This window comes from Buteo buteo, chromosome 24 (genome assembly GCF_964188355.1).
Source record: "Buteo buteo chromosome 24, bButBut1.hap1.1, whole genome shotgun sequence".
Lineage (NCBI taxonomy): Eukaryota > Metazoa > Chordata > Aves > Accipitriformes > Accipitridae > Buteo > Buteo buteo.
The window spans coordinates 10606254-10625821 of NC_134194.1; the positions used below are offsets into that span (position 1 = coordinate 10606254).

General features: G+C 65.3%; 1 protein-coding gene across 1 annotated transcript; it reads left to right on the forward strand.

Moving 5' to 3' along the window:
- The first annotated feature begins 128 nt into the window (after positions 1 to 128).
- Positions 129 to 17052, forward strand: PDLIM7 (PDZ and LIM domain 7). Its single transcript, XM_075056237.1, has 21 exons — positions 129 to 238; positions 1584 to 1690; positions 5158 to 5309; positions 5632 to 5662; positions 7358 to 7374; positions 8005 to 8159; positions 8516 to 8552; positions 9263 to 9301; positions 9431 to 9585; positions 9933 to 9969; positions 10841 to 10879; positions 11002 to 11156; positions 11522 to 11558; positions 12590 to 12744; positions 13079 to 13115; positions 14225 to 14283; positions 14422 to 14656; positions 14734 to 14914; positions 15088 to 15208; positions 15695 to 15810; positions 16080 to 17052. The coding sequence occupies exons 2-21, from the start codon at positions 1586 to 1588 to the stop codon at positions 16164 to 16166; spliced, it is 1950 nt and encodes a 649-aa protein (XP_074912338.1). The 5' UTR covers positions 129 to 238; positions 1584 to 1585; the 3' UTR covers positions 16167 to 17052.
- The last annotated feature ends 2516 nt before the right edge of the window (positions 17053 to 19568 follow it).

Sequence of the window (19568 nt, forward strand, 5' to 3'; positions counted from 1 at the left end):
GGGCAGCGGGCACCTTCCCGCTAGGGGGCGCCGCCGTGCCCGCCCCGGCAGGCAGGCGCACGCGGTGATTGGCCGAGACGCCCGCCGGCTCCTCCCGCTCTCGATCCTATATAAGGTGGGGCCGGGGGAGGGCGGGGGCGGTGCCCGAGTTCGAGTCCCGCGTCCGCCCGCTTTGCTCCGCTCCCCGTTGCGGCGCCGCCCGCTCGGCCCCGCTCCGCCGGGGCCCCGCCGGCCGCGGGTGAGTGAGCTGCGGGAGGGCCGGGGCTGGGCCGCGGCAGGGCTGGGGTCTCCGTCTTTTGCTGGGGGGTGGGGTTGGGGCATGAGGGGTGCAGGGCTGAGGCCTGGGGAAGGCGGTTGGTTGGGGTCGGGCCCGTGTAGGGCAGGGCTGGCCCCAGGGCCGGCCGGGGAGGGGAGGCTGTGCGGGACGGGATGGGGAGCGGGGCCCGGGGTCCCCCCGTGGGGCAAGACCGGCGGCCCCTCAGGAGTAGGAGGGCTTCTCAGCCTGGGGCTGCTGGGGACGCCCAGTCCGGCCCGGCCCCAGCCCCGCGCGGGGCTGCCTGCCCGCTCCTGGCCGCCCCGGTCCCGGCGCCTCGCTGGGGCTTGTGCGGCTGCCGGGCGCCGGGAATGCCTGACACGCAGCCTTCCCCCGGCCCTCCCGAGCGGGGAGCGGGCTGGTGTCGTCTTACACGCCTTATATAGCCCGCACCGGCCCGGGGAGAGCGGGGGCACGCTGGCCCCCGGCCCTGCAGCCTCCGCCGCCTCCCCAGCTTGGGAGCCCACCGCCCCCATGCGAGGGGTGGGCACGGCACCGGGCCCCCGAAGCTGACCCTGTCCCCCACCTGGCATTGGCGGGAGAAAGGTTCTGGGGGGCTTCGCGGGGGGGGCCTGGCGGCTCTTTCCAGATGAGGGGTGGCCGGGAGGCTGGGGCTGGCCCGTCTGCCCGGAGCCTTGGCCGGCTGACAGCTGTCAGCGCAGCCCTGGCAGGCAGGGGAGAGCCGGGATTCCCTGCCCGACGAAGCCCCGGCTCTGTGTGTGGAGATGGGCTCTCTCCCAGGTAGCATCTGCTCGGCCGGCTGCCGGAGCGCCAGCCTGGCTGCTCTGCCAGGCGCCTCGGGTGGCATCACGCAGCTCCTGCGCTGCTGCTGCTAATTCACCCGGCAAAAACACTTCTGGTTCCCATCCTTCCGTACCTGCTGTCGCTCCTCTGAGGTCTGAAACAGTCTCGGTTTTCAGTAGTGTGAGTTTCTGGGGTGCTGCAAGGGAGAGCACGTCCCGGGTTTGAGAGAGGGAGAGCAGAGCCCATGGGTGCTCCATTGTGGGTGGCAGTGGGGCTGTGCCTGGCTGTCTGGCACTAGTCAGTGTTAGCCTGGGCCCCTTGGCTCTGGCACTGCTGGAGGAGATGCTGATAGATTTGGGGTGCGTCCCTAACCGTGGTGTAGGACGGTCAGGGTGGAGTTACTTCTAGAAACATCAGCTGTCTTCTCCTGCCCTGTCCTGCCAGGCACTGGGCCCCCTCCTCACCTGCTCTCCCTGCATCGTTCCTGTGTACCCTAATACCAGGATCACACCCTCTTCCCTTGCAGAGATGGGTGACATGGAGTCCTACAAGGTGATGCTGAACGGGCCGGCGCCCTGGGGCTTCAGGCTGCAGGGCGGGAAGGATTTCAGCATGCCGCTCTCCATCTCCAGGGTAAGAGAAGCCGAGACCGGTGACACCCATCCTTCCTCCTGCCATGGTGGCTGTGTCCAGGGGGCTGAGGCAGAGCCACGTGGGGGATGCAGATGAGCTGGGGCATTGGGAGTGCTGCGTCCTGCCCCGCCTGGCTCCGCGTAGCCTCCTTGGTGCCTTATCAGCTGCAGTCCAGCACGGGGGTGTTCCGGGCAGAGGACCACAGTAGAGATGTGAAATGTTGAGCAGCCTCTGCAGAGTCATTCTGGCTGCTGGGGGGGACAGAGGAGGCCCCTTCCGGAGTGTGCCTACTGCAGGGGGAGGGGAGCTGCTTGCACTGCCTCTAAGCTGTGGGGCTGGCCTCCTGGTCTGCACCCCAATGCTGGGCTCAGCATCCCGGGACCCAGCTTCTGCCCTCCCTCCTGCTGCACGGCTCCCAGCTCCGTACCTGAGCTGGCCCCTGAAATGGGTAGGGAGGGGAGGAAGCCTGAGCTGCTGCCTGCACTGGGACCTGGCTTCCTCCACAAAACCGGTCCATTTCTCCATCATAAGTGAGAGCCGTTGTGCTGCTGGCTCGTTGTTGCTGAGGCACCTGGTGCGAGCTGCTCCTGGTGTGATGTTCACCCAGGCTATGAGTATGTGCGGGTCCCTGTCCCTGGGCAGCTTGGTCCCCCGGGTGGGTGCTGGCCGTGGCTCCGGCCATGCAATTGCCTTATAAGCCTTGGAATGTGACTGCATCGTCCGTGCCGCTGACGCTTAGGCAGCTGGCACAGAGACTGCTTCTCGAAGGACAGCTTTGCTCGTGGCACCAAGGACTGCGTAGGGGCCTGCCCCCGGCACGAGCCCGGCACCGCGCGCCTGTCGCAGAGGGCGCGGGTCTCCGCAGCACCCCAGCACGGAGCACGGACCCTGAGGGCACTGTGCGAGGCTTGAGTCGCCAGTGCCGCTGCCCCAGGGCCTGCCGATCTCTGCCGAGCACGCAGAGACGGCTTCAGCGAGTTTATTCTCTAAAAAATGTTTCTCTTGGCTGCGAGCCAGCACTGAACAAAGGGTCTGGTCGGGTGGAGGAGCCTCCCAGGGCAGGGGCCTCGTGAAGCAAAGGCCCTGCTGTGCGAGCAGGCCAGCACTGCCCTCAGGGCTCGGGCAACGCTGCTGGCCCTGGGCAGGGCAGGCAGGAGCAGCAAGGACATTCCTGGGGGATGTAGCCAGCTTTTGGGGGCTCTCTGGTGAGGCTGGGCTGTGTGATGGTGGACTATGTCTGATGGGAAGGGGTGACCCTGTTCTGCTCTGCACACCAGAGCCATCCCCAGCCCTAAAACTCCTGCCTGGAGCACGCTGCTGTCCTTGGCCACTGCTTGCCTTGAGCAAGGGCTCTGCCAGGCATGGGGCTGCCAGAGCAGGCTGGAATAAAGCGTCCTGCCCCAGCTTTGAGGGCTGCAGTGGGGTCGTGCTCTGTAGAGCCAGGGAAGCATAGGGGGAAAGCAGCACTGGCACATGCTTTGGCTCTTGGCTGTATCTGTTGCTGCGACACTACTGGGTGAGCTGCGAGGCTGCTTCAGCTCGGTGGTCACACAAAAGAGGTACCATCCTGGTCCTCTGCACGCATGCTTCTTGTGGCAAACTGCTCTGCTGGGCTCCTGATACCTTGGCTAGGCAGGCTGTGAGACTGTGGTCCTGAGCTGATTGCGCTGGAGCCAGGGTAAAGGCTGGCATCTGGGGAGCTGGGTGCTGTGTGGCACATCCCGGTATCTGCTAGCCAGGGAAGAGGAGAGACCCTTGGTGCTGCAGGCGGGAAGGTGCTGGGGGATGCTGCCTGGGCCTTTGTGCAGGTGTCCCACTCCCCTCTGTGCTGGGTGAGACTCTGTCCGGGGTGCCTGAGCCCTGGACAGGGGCGGCCGGTGGGCATCTTGCTGGGTGCAGTGATGGAGCCATGGGGAACAAAGGACTGGCTGGGCAGAGAGGGGAGGAAGGAAGCCTTGGTTAGCATGGCCGGGTGGGAAGCGGGAGTGCTGGCACTGCCACGGCTCCCGGCTGAGCTGGCACCTGCTGAAGGGGTTTCCTGGCATGCCAGTGCAGAGGGGGAAGGGGAGCATGGCAGTGCTGGCCGGGCTGGGTGCGGCTGCGTGACGCAGCCTGCTGCACTCTCCCCTTCCCGGGCAGCCGTGTGAAAACCTCTCCCAGCTCCCGCTCCTGCCTCCAAACCCACGCAGCCGCCCCGCGCCTTCCCCAGCCTTCCAGGGCAGCAAGCCAGGGCTTGCAGCAGTGTGGCCAGGAGCCGGCCGGTGCTACTTGCTGCCCGGGGCACCCTCCTGTGCTGGGCAGGAGGAGCGGGTGCTGGGCAGCGTGGGGACACCGGAGGGGGTACGCATGTCCTGCCGGGGATGGCAGCGGGATGCAGGTGAAGCCAGGCTGTATCCAGCCTAGGCGTGGGGTTTGGCCTCACCTGGAGGGCCGGTGCTGGCGTGGGGAAGGAGAGCGTGGCTCTGGGGTGGGCTGGGCTCCGCGCACAGGCAAGGAGGGGCCGGGGTTCGGCGGCAGGGATTTTTCAGCCCTCTGACGGCGCTGGGAATCTGGCTCGCTCCTTTTATGTTCATGTCGAACAGGACTTGAGGAAATACTTGGTCCGGGTCCAAGCGCCTCAAGTTCTTCCGTGCTGGAGGAGCAGGAATGGCTGCAGCCTGCCCACGTCTGTCTGTCTGTCTGTCAGTGCCTGGGAGCTGCATGCAATGCTCGGGGCCCTGCTCGCCTTCGGCTGTGCATCCCTGGCGGGAGGGGAGGGCAGCCTCTGCGTCCCGGCATGGGGCTGACGTAGAGCCATGCCGGGGGCAAGGCACATCCCCGGCGCTGTGGCCAGGCAGGGGAACCCCTGGCCGTGCTGCCGGCTGCCCCGGCGGGGTGAGGTCTGGGGGAGCGGCGTGGGTGCGGGTGGGTGTCTCCCTGCCCCGGGTGGGGAGCTCCCGCTCCTCTGTGGGGATGAGGTAATGTCTGCGCCTGCCGGCACCGGGAGGGGAACGGGACGGGAGCGCGGGTGGCTGGGGGGAGTGCCCGGGGGGTGCCTCTCCTGTCCCCCCTCCCCACCCCAGCCAAAGAGCTGGACATGCCTGTGGTTTGCAGCGAGACGTGGGCTGCCCGACGGGCCCTGACTCACTGTGCTCCCTTCCCACCCTGAGACCGTGGGGACGGCTCCGAGGGGCGGCTGGGCCTCCTGCCAAGGCTGAGCCAGCGCCGCCTCCGCCGTTTGGTGTCACGGGGATGGGGCCCTGGGGTGCCGGCACGTCCCCCAGCCGTGCCAGAGGGCAGGGGCTGGGCAGCGCCCTGGGGTAGCGCCGAGCCCTCCGCTGCCGCCGAGGGGAAGAGGCTGCTCCGGGCCTTGCATGAGGGAGCCTGCGCCCCAGCAGACCCCTGCCCTCATGAGGACGAGGGCGTCTCTCTGCTCCCTCATCGCCACTCGGCCGGCCCGGCTCTCCCTGACTCTGTCTGTCCCGCAGCTGACGCCGGGCGGGAAGGCGGCCCAGGCCGGTGTGGGAGTGGGCGACTGGGTGCTGTACATCGACGGGGAGAGCACCAGCTCCATGACGCACATCGAGGCCCAGAACAGGATCCGTGCCTGTGGGGACAGGCTCTGCCTCACCCTGAGCAGGTAGGATTTGCGGGTCATGCAAACCTGGGGCCCTGGTGTGGCCGGAGCAGAGCCGGGGCGCTCTGCCCAGTGCCGTCTCCCGGCACCACCATCTCCTGGCACCACTGCTCCTTGCTCAGAGCCTGGCAGCCCCTGGCTGGGCCCACGGGCTCTGCTTGGCTGGATGAGGCTTAGCCTGGCTGCTAGCCCTCACCTGTAAGCCACGGGGCAACGCCAGCGAGCCATGGCTCCTCTCGGGTGGGTGCTGCATCCCCGGGGTACCAGTATCCCAGTAGTGGCTGGGCCCGTTCCACCACCTGCCCAGCTGTCTCCTCTCTTGCAGAGCCCAGAACCACCTGGGGAAGCCGCAGAAGGTACGTGTCGCTCCTGGCGCTGCAGCGGCAGCGCAGCCTCATCTCAGGGGAGGGGAATCTCTGAGTGGAGACGGAGAAATGGACTTTGCTCCTGGGACCCACAGGCTTCTGGGGGACTGGGGTGTGTTTGGAGGGCTGGAAAACTCCCATTTGGAGGAGCAACTCCAACCCCTGGCACCGCAAGGGATTGGAGGGAGTGGGGTCTGCCCAGTGGTTGCCCAGGCCCTGGCTGCCGCCTGTCTGCGTCCCTGCCAGTGCCGGGTGTGGGCAGGGATGCAGAGGGGGCTGACGCAGGGGAGGAGGCTGGGCAGCCACAGCACGGCCTCAGGGCCCCATGTTTGCTAGTGCTGGGGAGTGCCCTGGCATGGGGAGGCAGGGCTGGGACCGGTGACCGGTGGCTCCTGGACTGAAGCCACCTGCATGCCTTCAGCTTCGTGCCGCGGGACGGTTGCGATCGGCGTGTGTGTATGCACCACCCTGCAGCGGGCAGCAGCAAGTGTCTGAGGCACTTACTAATCCTCCAACGACCCTTGGGCCAGGCTCGTGACCTGCTGTTGCTGGGCTAGGTGCCCTGCAGAGAGAGATGCCAGCCTGGCAGAGCTCGGTATCTGAAATGCATGTGCTGTCCAGCTTTCCTACCTGGCTTCCTGCTGCACTGCCTGGCCCCGGGGCTGCCCCTTGCATGCTGCTTGACGTGTGAGCCCGTGTCTGTGTGTTTTGTCTCGCTCAGGACTCACTCCCCTGCTCTGAACCCCTGAAATATAACTTCGCTCCCAGCACCGCCCTCAACAAAACAGCTCGGCCCTTCGGGGCCGGCTCGCCTCCGAACCCACGGCCCGGGCTGGTGACGAAACCCGTGACGTACGCGCCCCTGGCGCCCGCCTGCACCCCCCAACACAATGGGTATGTTGCTGTCCGTCCTGCTCCCTGAGGATTGGGGGGAGCCTGCTGCCCGGCCCTGCTGCGCCTTGCATGCCAGGCACCCGTGGGTGGGAGTGGGCAACAGTGCCTGTGCCGGGGTCCCCTGATGGCTGGTGCTGAGGTGGCACAACAGGACTGTCACGTGTGGGGACACACAGCCACGCACGTGCTGGTCCCTCGCTTGGGGACGTGTCAGCCTGTGGGGAGTCCTGCGGGGCACGGCACGGCGATCGTATCAGGACACTCGCTGGTGTCTGCGGCGGCAGGGAAGCTGTGTCTGTGTTGCGGCCACCAGCCGGCACCTTCCCAGGGATGTTCTGCCAGTCCTCTGGCTGCCAGGACAGGCTGGGCAAAGTGAAGCCCTCGAGCCCTGTGCAGCGCTGTCCTTGCCCCGCTTGCAGGGAAAGAAGCTCCCACCTCTGCGGGCTGCCCACCCGGCTGCCGTGTGTCCTGCAGCTGCCGGTCCCTGCCCCTCCTGCTGAGAGCTGCCATGGCGCCTTGAAACTGGGCAATGTGGGGGGATATGGCCCTGGCTGCCTTGGGCACCCAGGCCTGTTTTGGGGGGCTGAGGGAGGCATGGTCTGGTCCGTTGGCGTCTGCCCTTGCGTCCCAGTGTGCTCCCAGCCCTGGGCGAGCTGGGCATGAGTCTCGGGGGTAGGGGGACTGGTGTAGGCCATAGGTGAGCTCTGGAAACTTCTCGGGTGCTGCGGGTCTAACTTCACCTTCCTTTTTCTTTCTTTCTCTCCTCCCTTTCTCTTTCCCTCTCCCCTACAGGTGCTGAGCCTTGACAAGTCAGTAAGCCTTTTGCCTGCTCTTTCTATCCTTCCTGCATGCCTCTTCCCTGCTAGTGCTCTGATCTCCGGGGCAGGGCCAGCCCGGGGACAGGCAGCACGCACTGCTCTGACCGTGTGGGTGGGTCATTCCTGGCACGAAGCTGTCCCTAGTCTGAAGGGCAAGCGCTGCCTGTCTCTGCCAGCTGCTGGGGCCCTGGAGCATCCTTGTGTGTGATCCCTTCCCTCCTCCCTGAGATGTGGCTTGACTGAGCGAGGGCTGGCCAGGGCACGCTGCCCAGAGCCAGGCAGGCGGGTAGCACTGCCGTGGGCACCGTAGGTGTTCATTGGGCTCTCATGCAGCTGCCCTGCCGGTAGTTTTTTTGACCTTGGCTTATTCTTGCCCTGTCCTTTCCCCTCCTGGCCCTTGGGGCCAGTCTCAGACTGCCAGGAATCGTGGTCAGTCCTGAGTCAGTCCTTAATGGGCCTTTCCTACATTAGGAGGAGTAGGGGGTGTGGGCAGTAAGGCAACGTGCGGCGTCTCAGGTACTGGTGTGCTAAGGTTCTGTGCTGGGGGAGGTGTGGGGCAGCCCCAGGGAGGTGATGCTATGGGGATCTGTCAGACTTGACAGACGAATCTGTGACTCACAGGCAGCCCCCGCAGCCGCTGGAGCCCCCCAGCACCCCCATGTGCGACCCTGTGAAGTTGCGGCTGATAGAGGACGCTGAGGACTGGCAGCCCCATACCGGGACCTCCCAGTCCCGTTCCTTCCGCAAACTGGCCCGGCTGATGGGCACAGACAGCAGTAAGTTCCCGTAGGGCCCGGCACTACCTGGCTGCCTGGGGGTGCCCAGCTTTGCCAGGGCAACTGGAGCCGGATAAAGGCTGTGGTGCATCATGGCACTGGAGTGTTGGTTTTGGCCCCGTGTCGCCCCTTTGGGGCGACTGAGCCAGTGGGAGCTACTGGGGCTGTGCGTGGGCTCATGGTGCTGCCGCAGGACTGGGGCCGTGCTCTGCCCCGTGGCCAGGCAGGGCTGTGCGCTGGGGTAGGAGGGCGGTGGGAGGAGAGGTCAGTTTTGCTGCCTTTCCCTTCCTGCTGTCCGTGGGCCTTGGTTGTCACAGACTGACTCTGTCTCCTCCTTTCTCTCCTGCTGCACTCAGTGGAGGATCGTGAGGATGAGCTTGTTAAAAAGCCCAGGTAAGGGGAGCGTGTGCCAGGGCTGCAGCAGGAGCCATGAGGACGCCCACCTGGGGCTCAGCCCACCCGGCTGGTTTGCACTCACTGCTTGCAGTGACTTCAGGGAAGCTCTTTACCCTGTTGTTTCTTCTCTCCTCTCCTCCTTCTCCTCTGTCCTCCCATTCCCTCTCTGTCCTCTCCCTCTCCTCAGAACCGAGCTGCTGGCAGAGCTGCAGAGCCCACCCTGTGCTCCCCCTGCGACAGGCACCGCCAGTGCTCAGCCGCTGCTCTGACCGTCACCTTGTGAGGGTCCTGTCCAGGCACCCACCTGCCAGGCAGGCTGTCCCCGGACAGGGTGTCCCTATGCTGGGCAGGATCTGCTGGGCACTGCTGTCACTAAGCTGGGGAGTCTGAGCTGCACCATTGCTTCTTGAGAAAACGGCATCTGGACGAGGCTGGTGACACCAGCAATGCTTTGCTGGGGGTCTTGGGAGGTGCTGGGCAGTGCCTGGACCTCGGGCACAATGTCCTGTGAGCCTGGTGTGGGGCTGCGGGGCGGCTGGGCAGAGTTGGGTGAGTGTCACCGGCTTTTCTGTGGGGGGTGGCTGGGAGGCTGGTCTGGAGTGAATGCTGCCAGCTTCTCTGTAGGGCTGCGGGTGTGTATGGGAGGGATGCACTGAGCCATGGGTCAAACATTGACAGTTGTGCCGCCATTTTTTCCAATGCCACAGGGATGCCCGCGGGTCTGGCTGGGGCACGGGGGAGCAGTGGTGAGTGCCGGGGTCTGGCAAGGGGGTCAGTGTGTTTGAGGGCACCTTCCGGAGCGCTGCCTTGTGCCATGGTGCCGGGCAGGGGACGTGCATGGTGCCGGCTGAGTGCCTGCCCTCTGTCACTCGCAGGCAGCCCCCGCAGCCGCTGGAGCCCCCCAGCACCCCCGTGTGCGATCCCGGAAAGTTGCGGCTGATGGAGGATGCTGAGGAGTGGCAGCCCCACACCGGGACCTCCCAGTCCCGTTCCTTCCGCAAACTGGCCCGGCTGATGGGCACAGATGGCAGTAAGTTCCCATAGGGCCCGGCGCTGCCTGGGGGTGTCCAGCTTTGCTGGTGTAGCGAGAACCTGGTAGAGGCTGTGGGATGATGAGACACCAGCAGCTTAATTTTTGCCCTAAGTCAACCCTTCAGGGTGGCTGAGGTGCCTGGGGCTGTGCCTGGGCTCATGGTAGTGCTGCTGGGCTGGGGCCGTGCTCTGCCCCGTGGCTGGCAGGGCTGTGTGTTGGGGCAGGAGGGCGGTGGGAGGAGAGGTCGGTTTTCCTGCCTTTCCCTTCCCTTTCCTTCCCTTCCTGCTGGGCCTTGGTTGCTGCAGACTGACTCTGTCTCCTCCTTTCTCTCCTGCTGCACTCAGTGGAGGATCGTGAGGATGAGCTTGTTAAAAAGCCCAGGTAAGGGGAGTGTGTGCCAGGGCTGCAGCAGGAGCTGTATGCAGGGCTGAATGTCCCAGGCAGGATTCTGGGCATGACTGGCGCTGAGCTGCACCGTGGCCTCTGGGGCAAACAGGTTCTGGAGGAGGCTGGAGGCATTGGGAAAAGCTGGCTTAGGGATGTTGGGATGTTCTGGGCAGTGCACGGACCTTGGGTAGAAGGGCCCGTGAGTCCAGCGTGGGCTGCAGGGTGGCTGGGCACAGCTGGGTGAGAGCCACTGGCCGGTTTGCCCTCGCTGCTTGCCGTGACTCCAGGGAAGCTCTTTACCCTGTTGTTTCTTCTCTCCTCTCCTCTCCTCTCCTCCTCCTCTGTCCTCCCATTCCCTCTCTGTCCTCTCCCTCTCCCCAGAGCTGAGCTGTTGGTGGAGCTGCAGAGCCTGCCCTGTGCTTACCCTGCAACGGGCACCGCCAGTGCTCAGCCACTGCTCTGACCGTCACCTTGTGAGGGTCCTGTCCGGGCACCCACCTGCCAGGCAGGCTGTCCCCAACCAGGCTGTCCTTACAGGGGGTTGTCCCTGTGCCGAGTGTGCCGGGCAGGACCCTCTGGGCACTGCCAGCACCAAACTGAGAAGGCCAAACTGCAGCATAGTGTCCTGGACACAGTGGGTGGGGGCAGCTGGTGGCACTGGGAACACCTTGCTGGGGGTGGTGGGAGGTGCTGGGCAGTGCCTGGACCTGGAGCGTGATGTCCTGTGGGGCGGCTGCGAGGCTGGTCTGGAGTGAATGCTGCCGGCATCTTCGTGGGGCTCGTGCCTCTGTGAGGCTGGGGGTGTGTGCAGGAGGGATGGACTGAGACATTGACTATTGTGCCACTGTTTTTTCCAATGCCACAGGGATGCCCGTGGGTCTGGCTGGGGCACAGGGGAGCAGCGGTGAGTGCTGGGGTCTGGCAAGGAGGTTGGCATGTACAAGAGCACCTTTGGGAGCACTTCCCTGTGCCAAGGCAGGGTACATGCTTGGTGCCAGCTAAGTGCCTGCCCTCTGTCACTCACAGGCAGCCCCCGCAGCCACTGGAGCCCCCCAGTACCCCTGTGTGCGACCCTGTGAAGTTGCAGCTGATAGAGGATGCTGAGGACTGGCAGCCCCGCACTGGGACCTCCCAGTCCCGTTCCTTCTGCAAACTGGCCCGGCTGATGGGCACAGACAGCAGTGAGTTCCCGCGGGGCCCGGCACTACCTGGATGCTTGCAGTGCCGGACTTTACCTGGGCTGCTAGAGCCCAGCAGAGGCTGTGTCATGGCACCTTAGCACTGGGTTTAGCCCCTTGTGGCCCCTCTGGGGCGGCTGAGCTGTTGGGTGCTGCCTGGGGCTGAGTGTGGGCTCATGGTGCCACCGCAGGACTGGGGCCGTGCTCTGCCCCGTGGCTGGCAGGGCTGTGTGTTGGGGCAGGAGGGCGGTGGGAGGAGAGGTCGGTTTTCCTGCCTTTCCCTTCCCTTTCCTTCCCTTCCTACTGTCCCTGGGCCTTGGTTGCTGCAGACTGACTCTGTCTCCTCCTTTCTCTCCTTTTGCACTCAGTGGAGGATCGTGAGGATGAGCTTGTTAAAAAGCCCAGGTAAGGGGAGTGTGTGCCAGGGCTGCAGCAGGAGCTGTATGCAGGGCTGCATGTCCCAGGCAGGATTCTGGGCATGACTGGCGCTGAGCTGGGGAGGCTGAACTGCACCGTGGCCTCTGGGGCAAACAGGTTCTGGAGGAGGCTGGAGGCATCGGGAAAAGCTGGCTTAGGGGTGTTGGGATGTTCTGGGCAGTGCACGGACCTTGGGTAGAAGGGCCCATGAGTCCAGCGTGGGCTGCAGGGTGGCTGGGCACAGCTGGGTGAGAGCCACTGGCTGGTTTGCCCTCGCTGCTCGCCATGACTCCAGGGAAGCTCTTTACCCTGTTGTTTCTTCTTTCCTCTCCTCCCCTCTCCTCCTCCTCTGTCCTCCCATTCCCTCTCTGTCCTCTCCCTCTCCCCAGAGCTGAGCTGTTGGTGGAGCTGCAGAGCCTGCCCTGTGCTTACCCTGCAACGGGCACCGCCAGTGCTCAGCCACTGCTCTGACCGTCACCTTGTGAGGGTCCTGTCCGGGCACCCACCTGCCAGGCAGGCTGTCCCCAGACGGGTTGTCCCTGTGCTGGGCAGGACCCTCTGGGCACTGCCGGCACCGAGCTTAGGAGGCCAAACTGCAGCATAGTGTCCTGGACACAGTGGGTGGGGGCAGCTGGTGGCACTGGGAACACCTTGCTGGGGGTGGTGGGAGGTGCTGGGCAGTGCCTGGACCTGGAGCGTGATGTCCTGTGGGGCGGCTGCGAGGCTGGTCTGGAGTGAATGCTGCCGGCATCTTCGTGGGGCTCATGCCTCTGTGGGGCTGGGGATACGTACAGGTAGGATGCACTGAGCTATGGGTCTACCATTGACTATTGTGCCGCCATTTTTCTAACGCCACAGAGATGCCCGTGGGTCTGGCTGGGGCACAGGGGAGCGGCGGTGAGCGCAGGGGTCTGGCAAGGGGGTTGGCGTGTGTGAGGGTGCCTTTTGGAGTGCTCCCCTGTGCTAAAGCAGGGTTTATGCTCGGTGCCAGCTGAGCGCCTGCCCTCTGTCACTCGCAGGCAGCCCCCGCAGCTGCTGGAGCCCCCCAGCACCCCCGAGCGCAATCCCGGAAAGTTGCGGCTTATGGAGGATGCTGAGGACTGGCAGCCCCACACCAGCACCTCCCAGTCCCGCTCCTTCCGCAAACTGGCCCGGCTGATGGGCACAGATGGCAGTAAGTTCCCGTAGGGCCTGGTGCTGCCTGGCTGCCCAGGGGGTGCCAGACTTTGCTGGGGTAGCAAGAACCTGGTAGAGGCTGTGGGGTGATGTGGCAGCAGGGGCTTTGGTTTTGGTTTTCGGCTGAGCCAACAGGAGCTGCCCTGGGCTGTGCGTGGTGGTGCCGCTGGGCTGGGGCTGTGCTCTGCCCTGTGGCCGGGCAGGGCTGTGCGTTGGGGCAGGAGGGTGGTGGGAGGAGAGGTCGGTTTTCCTGCCTTTCCCTTCCTGCTGTCCCTGGGCCTCGGTCGCCGCAGACTGACTCTGTCTCCTCCTTTCTGTCCTGCTGCGCTCAGTGGAGGATCATGATGATGTGTTTGTTAAAAAGCCCAGGTAAGGGGAGTGTGCACCAGGGCGGCAGCAGGAGCTATGGGGCTGCATGTCCTGGGCAGGACCTGCTGGGCATTGCTGGCACCGAGCTGGGGATGCCGAGCTGTGCCGTGGTGTCCCGGACACAGCAGGTCAGGGGCAGCTGGTGGCACTGGCAAAACCTTGCTGGGGGTGTTGTGATGTTTGGGCAGCACTTGGACCTGGGGCGCAACGTCCCATGAGCCTGGTGTCGGGCTGCAGGGTGACTGGGCAGAGTTGGGTGAGTGTCACCGGCTTCTCCCTGTGTGGGGACAGGGAAGGGAGCCGACGCTGGCGGGGGGCTGTTCCTTGCCCTGTGCAGCCTGGCAGGGGTGGTGCACAGCGCCCGTTTTTTTGCCTTCGCCTCTCCACAATGCCTCCTGCCCTGGCACCGTGATCGTTGGGTCCTAGCCCTGCCCGATTTACTCTGCCATAAATAAATGTTCCTGGTTTTGTAGCCGTCTCCTCCTTGTCTTTGCCCTGGAGAGGTACAGAGCCACCAGCTCTCCCTCTGTCCCTGTCCCCACTCTCGGGTGGGCTGTGCCTCTCTGGCCCTGGCTTGCCCTGCCTGCTCCCAAGCCCAGTGCTGGCAGCCTGCTGGGGGGCACAGGCCTTGCCCCTCCCAGGACCAGCCTGGCCCTACCTAGCTGGCAGAGATGGCAGAGCCCTACCTGTCCCCAGCTCTGCTGGAGCTGGACCCCAGGGCTCCCCGTGCTGGGTCAGGTCCAAGCCCCTCTGCACCCCAATGAGGCTGGGGGCGACCATTGTGTGTGAGCAGATAGCCGGGGTTTGTGTGGTCCTCAGGATCCCTGATCAGTCTGGAGCAGTCCAGAGCTGGATGGGGGACCCCAGCAGGCCTGTGCTCCCTCCCACCACTCCCCAGACCACCGCAGTGGGTGCCAAAGACCCTGGGGGTGCCGTGTCTTCGCAGGGCTGAAGGCGCTTGGCTTGGTACCCCATCACCAAACCAGCTACCAACTGGGCACGGGGGCTTGGCTGGCTCCTGCCTGCTTGTTGGGGTGGGGGGGCCCTGCCTGCACACACGGGGCAGCGGGGGCGAGCGGGGCAGGCTGGATTAACTGCTTGTTCTGTAGCCAGGTCTCCGTGCTGGACCCATCCCCGGGAGCAGCAATGAAGACTGAGCCAGGACTGGGTGAGCAAAACGTTTCCTCTGGGTTTGGGGGTAGAGGCGCGGGGGCACTGGGGGATGCTGCTTCGCCAGCCACAGGCACCGGGGGGGGGCTGCCGAGGGATCGGGAGCACTGTCCAGGAGACTTGTGTGTGCATGCAGGCCCCAGGACCCCCGCCGCCACCCCTGGCCCTGCCAGTCGCCCACCCTGGGCTGTGGACCCCTCGTTCGCCGAGCGCTATGCCCCAGACAAGACGAGCACGGTGGTGAGCAAGCACAGCCAGCCGGCCACGCCGACCCCCATGCAGAACCGCAGCTCCATCGTGCAGGCGGCCCAGCAAGTCCCCGAAGGGCCCGGCCGCACACCCCTCTGCTACAAGTGCAACAAGGTCATCAGGTGAGCCCTGGCCACCACCGCCGCCACGCCAGCGTCCTGGGCCCCAGCATGGCTGACGTGGCTCTGTCCTGCTGCAGGGGACGCTACCTGGTGGCGCTGGGACATTATTACCACCCCGAGGAGTTCACCTGCTGCCAGTGCAGGAAGGTGCTGGATGAGGGTGGCTTCTTTGAGGAGAAAGGCTCCATCTTCTGCCCCAAGTGCTACGACACGCGCTACGCACCCAGCTGCGCCAAGTGCAAGAAGAAGATCACTGGGGTGAGTGTCCCTCAGCCTGCCCCACATCTCCTGTCTTTGCTCCCCGCTCACCTACAGGTGCCTGGTTCTGTCCCATCCCATCCCATGGGATCTCTTGTCCCTTTCTGCCCTGGCTGGGGCTCCCCTGCAGCGCAGGGTGGTCCTGCCCCCAGCTGACAGCGGTTCCCCTCCAGGAGGTCATGCACGCACTGAAGATGACCTGGCACGTGCAGTGCTTCACGTGCGCCGCCTGCAAAACTCCCATCCGTAACCGTGCCTTCTACATGGAGGAGGGACAGCCCTACTGCGAGAGAGGTAGGACCCAGGGACCCCATGTGTCGCCCCCCCATGGCCCTGGGGCATCAGGCACTGTTGGGGCTCAGCAGCTGCCCACAGGCGTGGGGCGTGAGCTGCCATGCACTGTGGGGCTCCCCCTGGGCCATGGGGAATGCAGGGACCCCCCTCCTGCGGCCCTGAGCCCTCCATCCCGGTCGTCCCCTGCTGCCGGGTAGTGCCATCACTCCCATGTTGCCATGGCGATGACGGAGGATGTACATCAAAGGCGAGTGCTGCATCCTGGGAGATGAGGTTTGCCTCCTCCCTGCAGCGCGGTGGCAGCCGGGGCCACTCTGCACGGCACAAGCATCTCACTCGGGTGTCAGGCACCGTGCCCCCGGGGCTGGCAGCGAGTTGTCCCCAGGCTGTGCCTGTGGGCTCCTGGCTGTGCTCCAGCCCTGCTTCCCTGGGATGAGGGGCTGTGGTGCCAGGGAATGCTGACCTGGGCTCTGCCTCTCCTTGCAGACTACGAGAAGATGTTTGGCACCAAGTGCCGCGGCTGTGACTTCAAGATCGATGCTGGGGACCGGTTCCTGGAGGCGCTGGGGTTCAGCTGGCACGACACTTGCTTCGTCTGTGCGGTGAGCCATGTGCATCCCTCCCCGGCTGCTGGTGGGGGCTGTGACTCTCCCTGGCAGTTGTACCCTGCGTGGGGTATGCCAGCAGCACAGGGTCCATGGTGCCATGAGGTTTTCCTCGCTTGTGTCTGTGCTGGTGGCTTGGGAGCCTGCTCTGAGCCTCCTGCTCCCTGGTGTCTGTGCAACAACCAGTGCTGAACCCTGGGCTGTGGGGGGGACCTGGGGGCTGGGTCAGCCCCCCGTGACCTGACCACCTGTGCTCTCTTCCCCAGATCTGCCAGACCAACCTGGAAGGGAAGACGTTCTACTCCAAGAAGGACAAGCCGCTCTGCAAGAGCCATGCTTTCTCCCACGTGTGAGGGGCGGGAGTTCAGTTGTGCCCACGCGTGCCCCTGGCCCTGCATGCTCCCCTCCCCCCCCCACCCCAACCTCTGCTGACCCCAGGGAGCCAGGCTGGGCCCTCACCCCTTCCCCTTGCTCCTGCCTCTTTCCTAGCAGCTCCTGGTCCAGCTCCAGCAAGAGGCAGCACTGGGTCCTGAGCCCCTTATAGCTGGGTGGCTTCTTCTGCACCCCCCGACTGGCCCTAGGAGCCCTGGTAAGGGGACGCTGTGTGGGTCTCCTGCTCCCCAGCCACACCGTGTGGTAGCCACGGCCGTACCGAGGCTGGCACAGCAGGGCTGCTCCCTTGCTTAGCTGGGGCCCGGCTGCCTGGCAGCTCAGTGCCAGGGCAGGGATGCTCCTATAGAACATCCCTAAGAGGATGAAGACCAGCCCCCTGCCAAGCTCTCCCTGCCTTCCCTGCTGCGTGCTTAGTGTGTGGGGCTGGAGACCCGGCCCTGCTCCCCTGCCCGGGCCCTACCTGCACAACCCCCCGACCACCCTGCAACCTGCTGCGGTGGCTTCCTACCCCCCCAGCTGAGTGCCAGAGGGGTCTGTGCCTCGTGTCCCCCCCACCCAGCTGGCCTGCTGCTCCCCTGGGGCTGGCGTGCAGCAGCACCCCCAGCCCAGCCGTGCCGGGGAGCAGGGCAGCGTGCCAAGCCCACCCCAGCCATGGGCTGGCAGCGTGTGCCGATGGCCGGCCGGCTGGCCGGCTCCCGCAAGGCTCGGGCACGGTTTCCTACCAAAGAGCGCTCTGCCACCGCCGTCCCAGGCCTGTAAATGCCTCTCCCAAACCCACACTCTCCGGTTGGGCTGCCGCTGATGTAGCCACGGTGCTTTTAGTGCCTTTAATAAACACTTCTCTGCAAGTGCTGGCTGTCTCAAAGCCTGTGGTTTCACCGAGGGAGGTGCGGCCGGCTGGGAAGGTCACGCTCAGTCCTTGCCCCACTCGCCCCCTGGGCCTGACTCAGCTCCTTCCAGCTTTCCGGGGAAAATCTTTGCCTCTGATTTCCCCTCCTCTGCCTGACCCCTCACGTCACCTGGGTCATCCCTCTCCGTAGCAGGCAGGACAGCTAACGGAGGTGGTAATTAATCTGGGGGGCAAAGCTGCAGCAAGGGGCAATGGGGCAGGTGTTGGACCCTGCAGGGGGGTCCCCGCTTGCCTGGCGGTGTTCCCTAGTCCCTGCTGTGCCCCGGCCCTGAATCCTGCGCGGGGGACAAGAAGTCATGGGGCACGCGTGAGCCACGTGCACCAGCTCTGGGTGTGCTCCGGCGTAGAGCAGCCAAGCGCTCACTCATGCGATGCAGCTGCTGTCCCGAAGGACGGGTGCGAGGCCACGCCGGCACCTCCGGCTGGAACGGCCTTGGGGGGCAGCGGGTGCGGGGAACAGCCGCTCCTCCCACTCTGCTCTGGCAGCTGGAACGGTCATTAATAATTGCAGCTCTTACCATGATGAGCAATCATAAGGAAAATTGTCTTGCTAATCTACTGGAAGGTTCTGCTGGGGGCAGGAGCTGGCTGTGGGAAGCCAAATGCCTCCCAGCATCACCCAGAGCTGGCCTGCAGCTGCGGTGCCACATCTCCCCGGTGCCAGCTGCAGGAGTGCAAAACCCCATCAAAGATGGGGAGGGGAAAGCAGGAGTGATGGAGGCAGACTGGGGCCGGGCAATGGGACAGTCACACTGAGGAATAGCAGGCCAGGGTGGTGAAAAGCGATGGAAACCGCTGGCACCTGCCTGGCAGGGCCAGGAGGAGCAGGGATGTGGTAAGAGCCCAAGTGTGAGTCCCAGCTGCGCAGCCAAGGTCAGGGGACGCGCTGGGGAAGGTGAGGTGACTGCGGCCCCACGTGAGCAGCCACCGAGCCAGCCCTGGCTCAGCTGGGACAGCAACCCATGAGTGGAGGGCAGGGAAGGGGTAAGGGAAGGCAGCCATGCGGGACGGAGCCTGCTGGGGTAGCACGGCCTGGGAACAGGTTGTGCCAGCTCAGCCCTGGGGTACCCGGCCTTGGAGCAGGGCCAGGGCAGAGCCGCGGTGCCGCAGCCAGCCTGCCTCTCCCTGAGGGAGAACCAAACATCTCCCTTGTGCTGTTCCAAGGCTGGCACCCACTGGGGGGTCAGCCCCTTCTGCTTGGTGCCCTGTTGCTTCTGGTCCCTACTGATGACACCTCTACCACACAAGGTGCCTCTGTGCTTTGCCAAGAGCAGCTCTCGCCCACCAGCTCTGCGCACCATACGAGGAGCTTGTGCACAGGCAGCGGAAGGAGGGTCTCGGGTGGGCTGCGGAGGTGGAGCCTGGGGAGGGGCTGCAGCCGTGCTGCTCTGAGAACAAAGCCTGGCGGCAGCAGGCTCAGGGCTCCCACCATGTCCCCGAGCGGGGTCCCACCACATCCCCAAAGCCAGCTGAGCCGCTTGCGGGGCGCCTGCCGCAGCCCCGGCCCCCGCGCTGGCCCCGGCAGCTGCTCTACAGCTGCTCACAAACTCTTGCAGCCTCTTAGGGCGGCTCTGGCTCCAGCCTGGCTCAGAAATGCTGGTGCAAGGAGGGCGCGCAGGCGTGGGGGGAGCAGGCAGCACAGGCAGGGCCTGCGGAACAGTGTCCCACTGAGCTGGGGGGGCTCATCCACAGGCTGCTCTCAAGGGCTTGGTTTGGGAAGGGCCATGCCGGCATCAGCTCCAACCTGCAGGAATCGGGCCCTGTACGCTCCCCGCTGTCGCTCCAGCACGGAGGCCCCTTCTGCACGGTTCTGGTCCGGGATGCGGGCACTGCCGGGGGTCGGGAAGGCAGGGTGGGGCAGGGTGATGCTGCCTGCCCTGGCAGGAGCGTGCGGACTCAGCTGGGAGCCCCCGCAGAGCCCTGTGCGGGTCAGTGCAAAAGCAACTTTGTGGGTTCAAATGGAGGCAAAACCTCCCGGAAAACACGCTGTCCTGCACAGCCCGGCAGGGTCCCAAGGGGACTGGGGGGTTTGGGAGCAGTGGCGATGAAGGGTCAGGGGGGCAGCAAAGGGGGCCCCCACAAAGGCTGCGCTCACTGACAGCTTGTGCAGCAGTGAGGGCACGGCCGGGTGTGTGGGGCAGAGCCCACGGTGCCGCGTCCTTGGAGAGGAAACCTCAGGGCACAAGGGCTCGGGCCAGAGAGGAGCTGGGGGCACAGGGTTCCCGGTGTGCCGTGTCCCCAGGGTGGGGGTGACATGGGACAGGGGAGGGTGTGGGGTGCAGAGGAGCAGCCGGCATGTGAGGTCCCCAGGGTGCAGGGTCCCCGGGAGGGGGTAGCACAGGGCGCCGGTCCCCAGGGCAGAGGAGAGCCCGGGGTGCGGAACCACCCGGGGTGCAGGGTCCCAGGAGGGAGCTGAGCCGGGGTGCAGGTTTCCGGGCTTCAGGGTCCCTGG